Source organism: Budorcas taxicolor, chromosome 12 (assembly GCF_023091745.1).
Source record: "Budorcas taxicolor isolate Tak-1 chromosome 12, Takin1.1, whole genome shotgun sequence".
In the NCBI taxonomy this organism is placed as follows: domain Eukaryota; kingdom Metazoa; phylum Chordata; class Mammalia; order Artiodactyla; family Bovidae; genus Budorcas; species Budorcas taxicolor.
Window position 1 is genome coordinate 36,584,670 of NC_068921.1, and position 19,050 is coordinate 36,603,719.

Genomic DNA, 19,050 nt, shown 5'->3' on the forward strand with positions numbered 1-19,050 from the left:
AATGGCTGGATGGCATCACTGACTCAATGCACATGAGCTTCAGCAAACTCCAGGAGTTGGTGATGGACAAGGGAAGCCTGGTGTGCTGTAGTCCACGGAGTCACAAAGAGTTGGACATGACTGAGCAACTGAACTGAACTGACCTATCACTTAGATAATATAAATACCAAATGTGAGATACCATAAATATCAAGGAATAAAGAATATCAACTGATTCATTCAGAGTGATGAACCTATGATCTGGGCATTCCAATTAGAAATTAAAAAAAGAAACAAAAGTCAAATAGACAAGCACCATTTCTAAATACCAATTTATCACAACTTTTATGAATCTGTTTCTTATAATGCAAAATGTGATTAAAGATTACTTGAGATCATATATATCAACATTTTTAAAAAGGATGGATATGTAACCATATGGTATGTGTTTAGAAAAATCATTATTATTTGCTCTTGATGCAAATAAACACATAAAAAAATGATGGCATTATACACATGAAAAATTCTACAACAGGATTCAGAAATAGATAGCATTTTTCTGTGCTAACTGCTTTAAGAAAGAAATTATTTAACAGCTTTGGGACCAGAAGGCAAATAGCCTAACTTCATTTCGAAGCTGTAAACATCAGCTTGTAAGGGAACCACCCATTACCTTCTAAACTTGTTTAAAATCTACTAATTTTTTCCAATCTATGCAGAGAAATAAAATGACAAGTTGATGTTAAAAACTTCAGTTGCACTGAGTCTATATTTTTAACTTATTACCTGGAATCAAGAGAAGTGAAAAGCTGATCAAACTGCTTCTCCAGAACCTCTTTAAGACAGACTGTCTCCTCTTTTGTTTGACTGTGTATGCGTTCAAGCATCTGGGAAAAAGATAATACAAAGACCTAATTTGGTATTTTTATTTTGTGGGAATTGTGTTATTCAACATAATTTTGAAAAGTAAAAGGTACTTTTTGGACTCTTCTCAAAATAACAACAGAAGAGATCAGATGATAAAAATGGGAAAAATCACATGGTTAAACTTTAAATCTTTGTTCTTGTCAGCAAGATCACATCTTTGTTAGTACTTTGTACTGATAAAATTGGCAAAAAGGACTAGAAAACCCACTAAGTTTTCTGAACTTCTCATCACTTTTAGTCAGTACAGGAAATGGATCATTCTGGACAGCTAAGTTTCTCTCTGGCAGGATTCCTTAAATTTATAAAAACTTAAAATATAACATTAGGGGCTTCACTGGTAGTCCAGTGGTTAAGATTCTGCACTCCCAATGCATGAGGGCATGGATTTGATCCCTGGTCAGGGGACTAAGATCCTGCATGCCACACACTAAAGACAAAAAAAACCTATATATATATGCACACACACACATTTTAATTAAAATGTTAACTATTCCACAAATTTCCTTGTATTTTAAACAAAGACTCATTGCTTGAGATCTGTAACCTTTTTTTTCTTTTAATCTTTCCTTTTTGAAACGGTAATGTCTATCCTATGCCTGCTCAACAAATGCATTAATATTTTAGAAGCAGATAATTTACTAGTTTCACACATTCACAGCTGGAGAGGAATTTTGCCCCAGCATGAGTTATACCCTGAATCTCACCCATATCTGATTTAGAAGATACTTAGATGAGATTTTGGACTTAGATTTGATGCCAAAATTGGTTAAAAACTTGGGGCATATGAGATGCAGTAAATGTATTCTGCAAATATATATGTTGAACTCTTAAATTCTATGTTAGCTACAATCTTTTGAATGCCTTGGTGGTGAATTTGCTGTTGGTAGGTGCAAGGAGCTTGTTTTCTGTCAAAAAATGAGGGAAGTCTCTCTCTTGGGTTGATGGGCCAAGAAAGAAAAGAATCTAAAAATCTGTGTAACAGTATACAGCCAAATAATGAGCAGTATAAGAATAGTGATCTGCAATGCTTCCAAGACAAAAAATTCAGCTCACAGCAAACAGAAATTATAGCTCCTTAACAGAGCTTTAGTTTCAGCAGGCTGCCAACACAGATGGCGTGAAACTAATCCTAGGAGGCCATGAGTTTTCCATTCTTTTTTATGATTCTCTCTCACTGGATTATCATATGTAAGCTCTACCTATCATGCTAAGCTCTACTACCTTCAGTGATATAGGTTAAAAGGGAACATGTCTTAGTTTAGGATACAATGTAATCATCCAGAAAGCTTACTTTTACAGCAATACTTAATTGTTCAAAATTTTGGCCTGCTATCTTCAATGCTTCATCAATCTCTTCCACAGTTTTGCTTTCCTAAGAAGGGAGAGAGGAACCACATACAAATACAAAATATAAAAACAGATGCTTAGATAGACTGTAACAGTTGGAAAAACATCAAGCTACCATTTTGTTTACAAAAGCAACCATCCATTACAGCAATCTGAAAACATGCAACAATGAACATTTTAGAGTTTTGCTGATAGTATTCCAGATTTTTTTTTTTTTTTAGGTATCTTTCTGAAAAAATGGGATTATGTCCTATAACCATTTTGCAACTCAAAACTACCTGAAAAAAATTATCATGATCATAAATAATACATGTAAACAGTAACAGTTTAAGAAAATGAAGATTATAATCAGGCTATGTTAAGATTTAAACACTGGGGACTTCCCTGCTGGTCCAGTGGCTGGGAGTCCATGCTACCAATGCAGGGGGTGCGGGTTTGGTCCCTGGTTGGGGAACTAAGATCCCGCATGCCAGGTGGTGTGGCCAGAAAAGAAAAAAAAAACAAACACTAAAATTAACATACAGAAATTCCTTGATAAAAACAAAAGAAAATTCTTATGGGGGAAAAAAGAGATTAAACACAGAAGACAGTGCCCTTTCCTCCCCCAGCCCACCAATAATCTTCTTAATGAAATGACTTAATATTCCACTCAACAGCACTTTGGAATTTATTCTGTTTCTAACCTTCAATTAAAAGAATATATTATTTAAAGTTATCAAAAGCCATAACTGATAAAATTCAATCTTCCAACAAGAATTACATCATCATCAGTAAGTGCCACTAGGTCTTTTAGTTGCCATTAAAATAACTGGAAAATCATACTTAGAATTTGGAAACTTGTATTTTATACAAGTTTCATAAAATCTGAATTCAATAACTAGGTTCAAAGGGAATACAGGTAAATATCAAGAGCACTAACAGCTGATCAAAGGCAGAATGTGTTGACTTGGAAAGAAAACAATTGTTGAGGCATAGTTTAGAATAAAATAAGAGACTGAAGCAAGGAGTGCAGGTTTACCTTTAAACTTCCTAAAAGAATCTGAATTATAGGACCCTTGAGACCACAGGAAAGTCAAGCTATTAGAGAAAAGTAAAAATGTTTGGCTTCATCTCACTTCATAAATTACATTTCTCATACCTCTATTACAGCTGATGGGTTCAAAACAGTCCTGGGTGTGGAGGCTGCATGTTCTAAACCAACAGTTTGTTGACGAGCAGTCTTTTCAAAGTCCTGAGAACAATTCCTCATCCTGGAAAATGTCAAGTACATTATTCTAAGTATCAACATTAATATAACAGTTTTAATCTTCTATTTTGATTTTTACCCTCTATTAAAAATAATTCTGATGACGACTTATAAGGACATTTACAATGAGTTCTCAATTACCTGTGAAAAGCAAAGAGAGGAAAATCATTACTAGACATGTTTTCATATAAAAGCTAACTTTAATCAAGAATTCAACTTCTTAACCAACTCCTAAAAATAATAGCTTATAGTATAAATTGGGCTTTAATTTCTTAATCCTTTCTCCTTCCCTGATATTTTTTGGTAGTGATGTTGATCATCACTCAACTGTCTTAAGCTCAATTAAAGTAAGTATAGACACAAATGCCAGCTATTAAAAAATGTACTTATAGGCCTGACTAATGAGGTAATAAATTAACCAGGTAATTTCAAATGAAAAGCAAGCTGCATTTCTTGTCCATAGATGATAGAGTTTTTGCCTATTTTTCATCTTTATATCCTTACGTTGGCTAGCACACTGTGTTTGGTGAATAAGTTAATCATAGCCTAAAACAGCTTACTGAAGAAACTATGATAACTGAATGTTACTCTCGTAGGAAGAAATGATACAGTAATTTTTAAACATTCGATTACTTAAAAAGTGGATATCCATGTTCTTGAAAACATGTGAATGCATTAGCCATAAGGAGTCCATCATTCAATTCCTGTTTCAAAATATTAAAGAAAAATCAGGAAGGCAATGCATCATGTAACAAGGAACACTTCTATTTTAAAGCATATCACTATTTAAACCAAACTCTACTGAAATTAGGAAATAGGAGTTTTTAACCTAAGTATACTTGACATGGAGATCTAATTTGAAAACTGGCAATTTGGAAAAAATTGGGATACCTAAAACAGATTCATCTACTTATGAAAGTAAAATTTCACTTTACAACCATATTTGACACTACATGCATCTAGACAAAAGTACAATCATATTTGGCTTTCATGTTTAAAAAAAGAAAGCTTCACAAAGAAATTCCAGATTTCTGTTTTGTCTTGAGAAGGATAACCTGGCACCACTGGGATGTCTTAACACGTAGCAGAAACTGGCTAGAGCTGAGTAGGGGCTCCCTCCTCTGAAGTGGGTGCACAATCCTTGAAAGTGAAAGTGAAGTTGCTCAGTCGTGTCCAACTCTTTACAACCCCATGGACTGTAGCCTATCAGGCTCCTCCGTCCATGGGCTTTTCCAGGCAAGAGTGCTGGAGTGTATTGCCATTTCCTTCTCCAGGGGATCTTCCCGACCCAGGAATCGAACCCAGGTCTCCCACATTGCAGGCAGACGCTTTACTGTCTGAGCCACCAGGGAAGCTCTGAAGTGGGTGCACAATCCTTCAGTTCAGTTCAGTCGCTCAGTCGTGTTTGACTCTTTGCGACCCCATGAATCGCAGCACGCCAGGCCTCCCTGTCCATCACCAACTCCCGGAGTTGACCCAAACTCATGACCATCGCGTCAGTGATGCCACCCAGCCATCTCATCCTCTGTCGTCCCCTTCTCCTCCTGCCCCCAATCCCTCCCAGCATCAGGGTCTTTTCCAATGAGTCAACTCTTCACATGAGGTGGCCAAAGTACTGGAGTTTCAGCTTTAGCATCATTCCTTCCAAAGAAATCCCAGGGCTGATCTCCTTCAGAATGGACTGGTTGGATCTCCTTGCAGTCCAAGGGACTCTGAAGAGTCTTCTCCAACACCACAGTTCAAAAGCTTAGCACTCTTTAAAAAAAAAGTCAGCCTCCCTCACCTGGTAAGTCAACTGCTAGATTCCTGAAGATGTCCCAATTGTTATGGCCCCAAAGAATCCTAAAGATTTACTCTAATCATTCCACTCAGAGGTTATGGAGGAAGTGATTGACGGAATACAAATAGAGAAGGTGGGAGCAGTACTGGCATTCAGTGAGCCTGAGTTCTACCTCTGGCTCTATCAATAACCAGTAAGTAGACTTTAGCCAAGTGGTTTTATTTTCTAAATAAATAACTGTTCTGTTGGTTTCTAAGCACCCATTTAAACCTGGACAGAGGACCTGCAGCAATAATGTGAAAAGTCAGGAATGCTAGCCTAAAGGATTCTGGATTTTATCAGATAGGCCATGAAGAACCACAGAGCAGCAAAGAATCTGGAAGAGCTGAGGTATGCAAAAGAGACTATAAGAATTAAGTAGGGTGAAGAAATTGTAATTGTGAATTGTTTCCCCTCACTTTAAATGACGACATAGTAATGTTGCTTCTTTAGAAGTTGGATTATTCACTTCATTAACAGCTCAGACAAATTATAAACTTAAAGAGCATTCTGTAAACAATGGGTTAGAGATACTGATATCAATGAATTTTAAATACTAAAATAAGTGCACATGGAACATACTTTTTAGGCTGCAATTTTTCCATAAATGAATCTTCTTTAATACATCCATCTATTGGGCAGTATTCTTGTTTTGTATTTATAGTTGTAGCAACCTTAGGACAAAAGATTAAAAACAAAAATCCAAAAAATCATTCAGTAAATTGTTTATACAGAATTCAAAAAAACTAGTGTGCTATTCATAGAAAAATGAAAAGATCCTTATATCATCTTTAAGTCAAAGAAAAACATACGTAAGTGACATTTATATCCTATTTTAATTTTTGAGGAAATTGGTAATTTGGCAACTATCAACTAAAAAGAACTAAGAATAAGTAAACAGAACTAAAATATTTTCAGTTCAGTTGCTCAGTCATGTCCAACTCTTTATGACTCCATGGACTGCAGCACGCCAGGCTTCCCGGTCCATCACCAACTCCCGGAGCTTGCTCAAACTTATGTCCATCAAGTCAGTGATGCCATCCAACCATCTCATCCTGTCGTTCCCTTCTCCTCTTGCCTTCAATCTTTCCTAGTATCAGGGTCTTTTCCAATGAGTCAGTTCTTTGCATCAAGTGGCCAAAGCTGACGTTCAGCTTCAACATCAGTCCTTCCACTGAATATTCAGGACTGACTTTCTTTACGACTGACTGGTTTGTCTCCTTGCAGTTCAAGGGACTCTCAAGCGTCTTTTCCAACACCACAGTTTAAAAGCATCAGTTCTTTGGCGCTCAGGTTTCTTTATACTTAACCACACTTCTAAAGGAAATTCTTGGGAGCATTACTTTAAAATTTTACTGTGAAGTTTTTTACAATGCTATCTTAGGGTATGTCCGAAACTATAAAATACTTGGGAATAACTTCAATAAGAAAAAGATAGGAGGCGGTCCTAAGATGGCAGAGGAATAGGACAGGGAGTCCACTTTCTCCCCCACAAATTCATTGAAAGAACATTTGAATGCTGAGCAAATTCCACAAAACCACCTCTGAATGCTGGCAGAGGAAATCAGGCACCCAGAAAGGCAGCCCATTGTCTTCGAAAGGATGTAGGACAAAATATAAAAGATAAAAAGAGAGACAAAAGAGTTAGGGATGGAGATCCATCCCGGGAAGGGAGTCTTTAAAGAGGAGAAGTTTCCAAACACCAGGAAAACCTCTCACCAGCGGTTCTGTGGGGAGTTTTGGAATCTCAGAGGGCAATATAACCAAGAAGAAAATAAATAAAACCCACAGATTACGTGCCTAACGGCAACTTCCAGCAGAGAAGTAGCCCAAAAGCTTATATCCGCCACCAGCAAGCGGGGGGTGCTGAACAGGAAGGAGCGGGCTGCATTGTTTAGGGTAAGGACCAGGCCTGAATGCCCTGAGGGCAATCGGAGGGAGCTAACGTGAGATAGCAACCCAAACTGTGGGATAGCCAGAGAGAGAGGGAAAAAAGAGAGAGAGAGAGAACTATCTCTCGAAAAGCCCTAACCTAAGGCACTGCAGGCCCGCTCACAGAACAAAGGACTGAGAGAATACCAGAGAAGAGCTAGCCGGCTGCGGACCAGCACATCCCCCACCGGAGGCAGCAAGAGCCAGAAAGGGGCAAACTCAGCCCCAGAGAGGGCATCCCTTACCATACTGCGAGCAGGCTTCCAGTTGCTAACCAAGACTTCCTGGGATTCTGGATGGTTGACATCCGCCAGGAGGGTCGCAGCCAGAGATCAGCTCCCCAGAAGAGACACATGGCATACCTGAAATGGTGCGCCAGCTGCCACCCAGTAAACCGAGCAGCTGGGACCGGGGAGGTGATAAGATGCACCACACCTAAGGAGAGTGCACTCGCCAAACACCTGGTCGCCTGACCAGCTCGGACCTGGGAAGGGCACAAAATGCAGGCCCAAACGAGTCTGCGCCTTTGTGGAGTACCCGAGATCCTGAACCTGAGCGGCTTAGACCTGAGAAGTGCATGCAACCCAGGGCCTGCATTAGACAGTTCCCTTGCAGAGCAACCTGGAGCCTGAGCAACGTAGACTGGCAAAGCACACATGCCACGAGTTGGGGCAAACCCAGTGTGGCCCAGGCACTGCGAGCACTCCCCACACAAGCCAGTGATATTTGTTTGCAGCGTTCCTCCCTCCCCACAGCACGACTGAGTGAGCCTAAATAAGTGACCACCTTCGCCCCCTTGTGTCAGGACGGAAATTAGACACTGAAGAGACCTGCAGACAGAAGAAGCCAAAATAAACAGAGGGAACCTGGAAGTGACAGGTGCAATAGATTAAAACCCTGTAGTTAGCACCGATTACACTGGAAGGGGCCTATAGATCTTGAGAAGTATAAGCTGGAACTATCTGAAACTGAACTGACCCCACACTGCCCACAACAGCTCCAGAGAAATTCCTACGTATATTTTTACTATTATCATTAAAAAAATTTTTTTTAATTTTAAGTCTTCTTTTACTTCTTTAATTTTCATTTTTATAACCTATTACCTTGCAAAAAAGACACTATTTTTAAAGCAAACTTCATATATATTTTTTATAATTTTTGTGATTTTTTAAAAAAAATATTGTATTTTTGAGTTTAACCTTTAGATTTTTTAATCTTTGCTTTTTGGTATTTGTTATCAATTTTGTACCCTTAAGAATCAAATCTTCAGTACCCATTTTTACTTAGGAGTGTGATTACTGGCGTGATTACGCTCCCCCTTTGACTCTCCTTTTTCTCCCCCAGGTCACCTCTATCTCCTCCCTCCCCCTTCTCTTCTCTTTCCAACTCTGTGAATTTCTGTGTGTGTTCCGGGCTATGGAGAACACTTAGGGAACTGATTACTGCCTAGATCTGTCTCTCTCCTTTTGATTCCCCCTTTTTGCTTCCTGGTCACCTCTATGTCCTTCCTCCCTCTTCTCTTCTCCATGTAACTCTGTAAACCTCTCTGGGTGTCCCCCACTGTGCAGAATCTTTTCACCATTAACCTAGATGTTTTATCACTGGTGCTGTATGGATGGAGAAGTCTTGAGGCTACTGTAAGAATAAGACTGAAATCCAGAGGCAGGAGGCTTAAGCCTAAAACCTGAACACCAGAGAACTCCTGATTCCAGGGAACATTAATCGATAACAGATCAACCAAAAGCCTCCATACCTACACTGAAACCAAGCACTACCAAAGAGCCAACAAGTTCCAGAGCAAGACATACCATGCAAATTCTCCAGCAACGCAGGAACATAGCCCTGAGCTTCAATATACAGGCTGCCTAAAGTCACACCAAACCCAGCTCACTACTGGACACTTTATTGCACTCCAGAGAGAAGAAACCAGCTCCATCCATCAGAACCCCGACGCAAGCTTCCCTAACCAGGAAACCTTGACAAGACACTCATCCAACCCCAACCACAGGGAGGAACCTCCACAATAAAGAGGAACCACAAACTGCCAGAATACAGAAAGGCCACTCCAAACTCAGCAATTTAAACAAGATGAAAAGGCAGAGAAATACTTAGCAGGTAAAGGAACATGATAAATGCCCACCAAACCAAACAAATGAAGAGAAGATAGGGACTCTACCTAACAAAGAACTCAGAATAATGATAGTAAAAATGATCCAAAATCTTGAAAACAAAATGGAGTTACAGATAAATAGCCTGGAGACAGGATTGAGAAGATGCAAGAAATGTTTAACAAGGACCTAGAAGAAATAAAAATGAGTCAATCAATAATGAATAATGCAATAAACGAGGTCAAAAACACTCTGGAGGGAACCAACAGTAGAATAACGGAGGCAGAAGATAGGATAAGTGATGTTGAAGATAGAATGGTAGAAATAAATGAAGCAGAGAGGAAAAAAGAAAAATGAATTAAAAGAAATGAAGATAACCTCAGGGACCTCTGGGACAATGTTAAATGCCCCAACATTCAAACTATAGGAGTCCCAGGAGAAGAAGACAAACAGAAAGGCCATGAGAAAATACTTAAGGAGATAACAGTTGAAAACTTCCCTAAAATGGGGAAGGAAATAGTCATCCAAGTCCAAGAAACCCAGAGAGTCCCAAATAGGATAAACTCAAGGCGAAACAACCCAAGACACATATTAATCAAATTAACAAAGATCAAACACAAAGAACAAATATTAAAAGCAGCAAGGGAAAAACAACAAATAACACACAAGTGGATTCCCATAAGGATAACAGCTGATCTTTCAATAGAAACTCTTCAGGCCAGGAGGGAATGGCAGGACATACTTAAAGTGATGAAAGAGAAAAACCTACAAGCCAGATTACTGTACCCAGCAAGGATCTCATTCAAATATGAAGGAGGAATCAAAAGCTTTACAGACAAGCAAAAGCTGAGAGAATTTAGCACCACCAAACCAGCTCTTCAACAAATGCTAAAGGATCTTCTCTAGACAGGAAATAGAGAGGGTGTATAAACTCAAACCTCAAACAACAAAGTAAATGGCAATGGGATCATACTTATCAATAATTATCTTAAATGTAAATGGGCTGAATGCCCCAACCAAAGACAAAGACGGGCTGAATGGATACAAAAACAAGACCTCTACATATGCTGTCTACAAGAGACCCACCTCAAAACAAGGGACACATACAGACTGAAAATGAAGGGCTGGAAAAAGATATTTCATGAAAATGGAGACCAAAAAAAAGGAGGAGTAGCAATACTCGTATCAGATAAAATAGACTTTAAAGGCTGTGAAGAGAGACAAACGAGGACACTACATAATGATCAAAGGATCAATCCAGGAGGAAGATATAACAATTATAAATATATATGCACCCAACATAGAAGCACTGCAATATGTAAGGCAAATACTAACAAGTATGAAAGGGGAAGTTAACAGTAACACAATAATAGTGGGAGACTTTAATACCCCACTCACACCTATGGATAGATCAACTAAACAGAAAATTAACAAGGAAACACAAACGATACAATGAACCAGTTAGGCCTAATTGATATCTATAGGACATTTCAACCCAAAACAATGAATTTCACCTTTTTCTCAAGTGCACACGGAACCTTCTCAAGGGCAGATCACATCCTGGGCCATAAATCTAGCCTTAGTAAATTCAAAAAAACTGAAACATTCCAAGCATCTTTTCTGACCACAATGTGGCTCAGATGGTAACGAATCTGCCTGCAATGTGGGGGACCGGAGTTTGATCCCTAGGTTGGGAAGATCTCTGGATAAGGGCATAGCGGCCCACTCCAGTATTCTTGCATGGAGAATCCCATGGACAGAGGAGCCTGGTGGGCTATATACAGTCCATACACGAAAGAGTAGGAGATGACTGAGCGACTAACACTTTCACTCTGTATCTGTGGTTCCTCTGCATCCTCAGATTCAACCAACCACAGAGCCCCTACTGAAGTATTTGATACTGAAAAATAACCACATATAAGTAAACCTATCCAATTCAAACCTGAGTTGTCAGGGGTCAAATGTAAATGAACAGAACAAAGCCCTGAAACAGATTCACTATACAGGAATCTCATACAGACTATAAGTGGTATTTCAACTCAGTTCAGTTACTCAGTCATGTTGAACTCTTTGAGACCCCATGGAATGCAGCACGCCAGCCCTCCCTGTCCATCACCAACCCCTGACGTTTACCCAATTGAGCCGGTGATGCCACCCAACCATCTTATCCTCTGTTGTCCCCTTCTCCTCCTGCCTTCAATCCTTCCCAGCCTCAGGGTCTTTTCCAATGAGTCAGCTCTTCATATCAGGTGGCCATAGTATTGGAGTTTCAGCTTCAACATCAGTCCTTCCAATGAACACCCAGGACTGATCTCCTTTAGGATAGACTGGCTGGATCTCCTCGCAGTCCAAGGGACTCTCAAGAGTCTTCTCCAATACTACAGTTCAAAAGCATCAATTCTTTGGCACTCAGCTTTCTTTACAGTCCAACTCTCACATCCATACACGACTACTGGAAAACTGTAGCCCTGGCTAGACGGACCTTTGTTGGCAAAGTAACGTCTCTGCTTTTTGATATGCTGTCTAGGTTGGTCGTAACTTTTCTTCCAGTAAGCATCTTGTAATTTCATGGCTGCAGTCACCATCTGCAGTGATTTTGGATTTCAATTAAATAGACAAAAAAGCTCTTTAACTCTCTGGCTGCCTGAAGATAGCTGCCATCATGAATGACCCAGTAACTATTCAGACCAGGAAATTCATGACCAAGCGACTACTTCAGTGGAAATAAATGGTAATCTAGGTTCTTCACTCTGGGAAGGCAACAGTAACTAAAACAGAAATTCATGAAAAACTAGCCAAAATGTACAAGACCAGATGTCATTTCTGTATTTGGATTCAGAATCTATTTTGGTGGTGGCAAGACAACTGGCTTTGGCATGGTTTATGAATCCTTGGATTACACAAAGAATGAGCTCAAACACAGGCTTGTAAGACAGCCTAGATGAGAAGAAAAAGACCTCAAGAAAACAGCAAAAGGAATGCAAGAACAGAATGAAGAAAGTCAGGGGGGCTGCAAAGTCCAATGCTGGTCCTGGCAAGAAGCAGTAAAGATTCTGCAGTGACTATATCTGTGGTGACTGTGCAGATTTTTCATGAGAGAGAATAAACTAAGGCCTTAAAAAAAAAAAAAGACAAAAGATAATCCAATAAATGGTGTGGATCAGCTAATCATTCTGAAGAAGAAAGTTACATAACCACCTTACATCATATAAAATATATTAGAAAGGGACCTAATAGGGATCTTCCTAAAAAATAAAAGATAAATGTATTAAAAAAATAAAATAATGTATACCTCTGAGATGAAAGTTTTGCCTAATCAAAGAAAACTTAGAAGCCATGAAGGAGGGGGATAAAACAAATGAAAATGGAAACATTTCTGAATGGTTAAATATAAAAAAACTAAATGTGAAAAACTGGGAGAGAAGAGTTAAAATACACAGAACAAAGTGTTACTATCTCTATCACATGAAGTAGTCTTACAATTTAGGAAAAAGACAATTCAAAAGGAAAATATGGAAAGGACCTGGAAGGATCTCTTAAAGATTTTCCATAAAGAACTGAAAGGTTGATCCATAGAGAGCTGAATTTCAGGGAATTTCAATTTAAAACAGATACCCATTTTTTGCCCATTAAATTGTCAAACATTAAAAAAATATGACAAACATGGATTTTTTTAGACCTAATAATTAACAGAACCTGTTGGTGGAACTTTTTTTTGGTGGGAGTGAGTTTGAGGAATTGTGCAAAACCCTAGTAAAAAAATCTGAAGCCACCTAGTGTTTATCATAAAGAGATTATATTATAGCACTGATGTACCATGGTTTATTGTACAGCCATTAAAAATAATGTACGAGACATTTATGACAATAGGTTAATGCTGGAAGGAATGTAGCAGACTACTAAATGTTAAAAGTGGGGTTAATGTTTTGTGGGGAAGAGGATGTTCTGGCAAGCTTTTAAGTATAATGTACCAATGACAGTTATCTATTATTAGACAATAAAGGATAAGTGTTACTTAAAAAAAAACAGATTGCACAAATATTTTTAAGAGTACCCACTAAAATTGAGGGCTAAAATCTTAATTTCTATCCACCTCCTCATTTATGCCCCTTTGGCCTGGCATTTCATAGTAAGAGGTTATTGTTACTACCAACAGATTTGATACAGGACATTTCACCCAGAAAATTTAAGAAAATATTAAATACAACTGATTTAAAAGATTTCAGTTAAAATTTTGAGAGTCTTAACTTCTGATATATACTATAAAGATTTTATCCCCCCTACTCCAGAATAGCTTGTTGCTTAAGTTTTATTTATGGTGGTGTTTTTGCTTGTTTGTTTTCTGCTACTTGTAACAGAAAAAGAGTGGGCAAATTTAACCAGCATTTTCTCTGTGGCTTCTGACTTCCCCGGTGGCTCAGCTGGTAAAGAATCCACCTGCAATGCGGGAGACCTGGGTTCCATCCCTGGGTTGGGAAAATACCCTGAAGAAGGAAATGGTCACCCACTCCAGTATTCTGGCCTGGAGAATTCCATGGACTATAGTCCATGGGGTTGCAAAGAGTCCAACCTAACTGAGCAACTTTCACTTTCTTCTGTGGGTTCTGACTTCAGTGATGAATAACAAGGCTTCTCTATCCAAGATTAAACAATTACCTATAGTCTCTTCTAGTTTACATTTTCAATTTGTAGGTTATTCCAATCCACATGTGATTTTAATATATATTAATTACCTATGATGGGTTAATTTGTCATTTTCTCATGGCCCAATATATTTTTAGACTTAGGTCCAAATGATCAATAAAATGCCAGTATTTTTGTAATGGAATCTAAGTATGGTCATATTCTTAAACAAAACCTGTCATATTGCTGTATATAACTATAGAATGGTTATTATTAACCATTAATAGGACTGGAATGCAAAAGTAGGAAGTAAAGAAACACCTGGAGTAACAGGCAAATTTGGCCTTGGAGTACAGAATGAAGCAGGGCAAAGGCTAATAGTTTTCTCAAGAGAACACACTGGTCATAGAAAACACCCTCTTCCAACAACACAAGAGAAGACTCTACACATGGACATCACCAGATGGTCAACACTGAAATCAGATTCATTATATTATTTGCAGCAAAAGATGAAGAAGCTCTATACAGTCAGCAAAAGCAAGACCGGGAGCTGACTGTGACTCACATCATGAACTCCTTATTGCCAAATTCAGATTTAAACTGAAGAAAGTAGGGAAAACCACTAGACCATTCAGGTATGACCTAAATTAAATCCCTTATGATTATACACTGGAGGTGATAAACAGATTTAAGGAACTAGATCTGATAGACAGAGTGCCTGATGAACTGTGGATGGAGGTTTGTGACATTGTACAGGGGATGGAATCAAGACCATCCCCAAGAAAAAGAAATGCAAAAAAGCAAAATGGCTGTCTGAGGAGGCCTTACAAATAGCTGTGAAAAGAGAAGCCAAAAGCAAAGGAGAAAAGGAAAGATACACCTATTTGAACGCAGAGTTCCAAAGAATAGCAAGGAGCGATAAGAAAGCCTTCCTTAGTGAGCAGTGCAAAGAAATAGAGGAAAACAACAGAATGGGAAAGACTAGAGATCTCTTCTAGAAAATCAGAGATACTAAGGTAACATTTCATGCAAAAATGGGCTCAATAAAGGACAGAAACAGTAGGGACCTAACAGGAGTAGATGTTAAGAAGAGGTGGCAAGAATACACAGAAGAACTATACAAAAAAGATCTTCACAATCCAGATAATTACAATGGTATGGATCACTCACCTAGAGCCAGACATCCTGGAATGTGAAGTCAAGTGGGCCTTAGAAAGCTTCACTTCAAACAAAGCTAGTGGAGGTGATGGAAGTCCAGCTGAGCTATTTCAAACCCTAAAAGATGATGCTATGAAAGTGCTTCACTCAATATGCCAGCAAATTTGGAAAACTCAGCAGTGGCCACAGGACTGGAAAAGGTCAGTTTTCATTCCAATCTCAAAGGAAGGCAATGCCAAAGAATGCTGAAACTACTACACAATTGCACTCATCTCACACACTAGTAAAGCAAAGCTCAAAATTCTCCAAGCCAGGCTTCAGCAATATGTGAACCATGAAATTCCAGATGTTCAGGCTGGTTTTAGAAAGGGCAGAGGAACCAGAGATCAAATTGCCAACATCTGCTGGATCATCGAAAAAGCAAAGAGAGTTCCAGAAAAACATCCATTTCTGTTTTACTGACTATGCCATAGCCTTTGACTGTGTAGATCACCACAAACTGTGAAAAATAGTTTAAGAGATGGGAATACCAGACCACCTGACCTGCCTCTTGAGAAATCTGTATGCAGGTCAGGAAGCCACAGTTAGAACTGGACATGGAACAACAGACTGGTTCCAAACAGGAAAAGGAGTATGGCAAGGCTGTATACTGTCACCATGCTTATTTAACTTATATGCAGAGTACGTCACGAGAAACGCTGGGCTGGAAGAAGCACAAGCTGGAATCAAGACTGCTGGGAGAAATATCAATAACCTCAGATATGCAGATGACACCACCCTTATGGCAGAAACTGAAGAGGAACTAAAAAGGCTCTTGATGAAAGTGGAAGAGGAGAGTGAAAAAGTTGGCTTAAAGCTCAACATTCAGAAAACTAAGATCATGGCATCCAGTCCCATCACTTCAGTTTTTGGGGCTCCAAAAGCACTGCAGTCATGAAATAAAAAGATGCTTACTCCTTGATAGAAAAGTTATGACCAACCTAGACAGCATATTAAAAAGCAGAGATATTACTTTGCCAACAAAGGTCCGTCTAGTCAGCACTATGGTTTTTCCAGTAGTCATGTGTGGATGTGAGAGCTGGACTATAAAGAAAGCTGAGCACTGTACAATTGATGCTTTTGAAATGTTGTGTTGGAGTAAACTCTTGAGAGTTCCTTGGACTGCGAGGAGATCCAGCCAGTTCATCCTAAAGGAGATCAGTCCTGAGTGTTCACTGGAAGGACTGATGTTGAAGCTGAAACTCCAATACTATGGCCACCTGATCTGAACAGCTGACTCACTGGAAAAGACCCTGATGCTGGGAAAGAGTGAAGGCAGGAAGAGAAGGGGACGACAGAGGATGAGATGGTTGGATGGCATCACCAACTCAATGGAGCTGAGTTTAGGTAAACCCCAGGAGTTGGTGATGAACAGGGAGACCTGGCATGCTGTAGTCCATGGGGTCTCAAAGAGTTGGACATGACTGAGGGACTGAATGGAACAGAGTATCAGTCAAAAACAGAGATGTTATTTAAAAAACCCATGCCACTATGAAAGATAAAGACTGATACATAAATTCATATGTACTCAAACTCAGAAATAAGAACACAAGCATGCCCATTAACTCTGAATGTAATCATTTTAGGCTTAAGCTTGAAATAGCATTACCTGGGCCTTCAACATTGAAGATAAATTATAAATGTAAGTCTAATGGGAATATAGGTATTACTTTTTAGAGCATATACATTATTTAAAAGTAATAATCCAGGATACAGGATGCTTGGGGCTGGTGCACTGGGATGACCCAGAGAGAAGGTATGGGGAGGGAGGTGGTAGGGGGGTTCGGGATTGGGAACACGTGTACACCCGTGGCAGATTCATGTTGATGTATGGCAAAACCAATACAATATTGTAAAGTAATTAACCTCCATTAAAATAAATAAATTTATATTTAAAAAAAAGAAAAAAAAAAGACTGAATACAGTCCTCCGTCAATTATGTGGCTTATAATAGCACAGGAAGAAAGGGGAAAAGGAGGGCCATATGGGACAGACCACATGTCTCCCAAAGTGAGAGGCAGAACTAGTCAAATGATACAAAACAGATTTGCTACAATCCTAAAATCAAAAACCAGTATTTGTAACAGCACTGTAAAGCAAGTATACTTCAATAAAAAAGCACATAAATGTAAATTTCAAAATAAAAAACCAGTATCTGTAAATACAGTAAAAACATTTGATTAGATGTTACCCAAAACACTAAAAATAATACGTTAGTATTTTAAGAGACCATTAAACACAAAGTCATTTGCCACAAAAGGCAAGAGGTTACTGTTCTAATAAACTTGCTGTTTTTTAAATATCAGAACAGGATAGACATGGGCAGAGACAGTTACAGTGGCATGTCTCTTTCTTTTCCCTTCATTCACTCTTTACCCACCACAAGACTCAATCTGTCAGGGATATTCTATTTCAACCAGGAGCTAGGCTCCCCTTTGTCTTAACTATGGAGCTAGCTACTGTCAAAAAAAGGGAGAGGGAATAGGAATTTCCCACAATAAAGGCCATGATTCACAAAGTACGTAATTCTAAAACAAACTATCTTCTAGTGTGTACATGTTTCTGCTATAATTGAAACCTGCACAAATCACACATTTGTATGTTTATATACATATTATTATATATGTATGTGAAAGTTGGACCATAAAGAAGGCTGAGTGCCGAAAGTGAAAGTCACTCAGTCCTATCTGACTCTTTGCGAGCCCATGGACTATACAGTCCATGGAATTCTCCAGGCCAGGATACGGGAGTGGGTAGCCCTTTCCTTCTCCAGAGGATCTTCCCAACCCAGGGATCGAACTGTTGCAGGCAGGTCTCCCACATTGCAGGCAGATTCTTTACCAGCTGAGCCACCAGGGAAGCCCTGAGTGCCAAAGGACTGATGCTTTTGAACTGTGGTGCTGAAGACGACTCTTGAGAGTCCCTTGGACTGTAAGATCAAACCAGTCAATCCTAAAGGAAATCAATCCTGAATATTCATTAGAAGGACTGATGCTGAAGCTCTAATACTTTGGCTACCTAATGTGAAGAGCTGACTCATTAGAAAAGACCCTGCCCTATTTCTGGGAAAGACCAAAGGCAGGAGGAAAAGAGGACAACAAAGGACAAGATGTTTGGATGGCATCACCAACTCAATGGACACGAGTTTGAGCATGCTCCTGGAGATGGTGAAGGACAGGAAAGCCTTGTGTGCTGCAGTCCATGGGGTTGCAAAGAGTTGGACACAGCTGAGCAACTGAACAACAAAAACAATATGCATTATTATATATATTCTTGGTTAGCAAAGAATCGGCCTGCCAATGCAGGAGACATAGGAGATGTAGGTTCAATCCCTGGGTTGGGAAGATCCCCTGGAGAAGGGAATGGTAACCCACTCCAGTATACTTGCCTGGAGACTCCCACGGACAGAGGAGGCTGACATGCCTCAGTCTATACAGCAGCAAAGAGATGGACACGACTGAAGCAACTCATTACTCACATGTATTTTTATCATGGTTAACGTGCAAACCAGTTAATCCACATCTAAATAATCAAGGGTAGACCACAACACTTATTTTAAAACTTGGAGAGAACTTTCACATAATTCAGATTTGACTTTTACAATTCTATAAGAAAAGCAGGTGTTATTTCCATCTCACAAATGAGGAAACTCGGGATTAGGGCACAAGAACTAGGACTGCATCCCAGGTCTTCTGCCTCTATATTAACTGTCTGCCACACTGCCACAGAAAATAATGGATACAAATCTTCAAAATCTGATCTCTCAAGTGGAACATTAAGAATTAAATAGAGATTAAGAAAACTTTCTAGGAAGATACACATATATACTGAGCAACACTTGTATTTGTAGTAAATGCAAAGAAAGTTCAGTA

The 19,050-nt window shown here is 39.1% G+C and overlaps 1 protein-coding gene across 1 annotated transcript in view; it reads right to left on the reverse strand.

Moving 5' to 3' along the window:
* RNF17 (ring finger protein 17) overlaps positions 1–19,050 on the reverse strand; it is a 114,664-nt gene that overhangs the window by 92,293 nt on the left and 3,321 nt on the right. Inside the window, exons 3-6 of the mRNA XM_052650187.1 lie at positions 5,901–5,992; positions 3,392–3,503; positions 2,198–2,278; positions 766–866 (exon numbers count right to left, since the gene is read on the reverse strand). Coding sequence (XP_052506147.1) covers positions 766–866; positions 2,198–2,278; positions 3,392–3,503; positions 5,901–5,992 — 386 coding nt within the window. The remainder of the gene's footprint in view (positions 1–765; positions 867–2,197; positions 2,279–3,391; positions 3,504–5,900; positions 5,993–19,050) is intronic.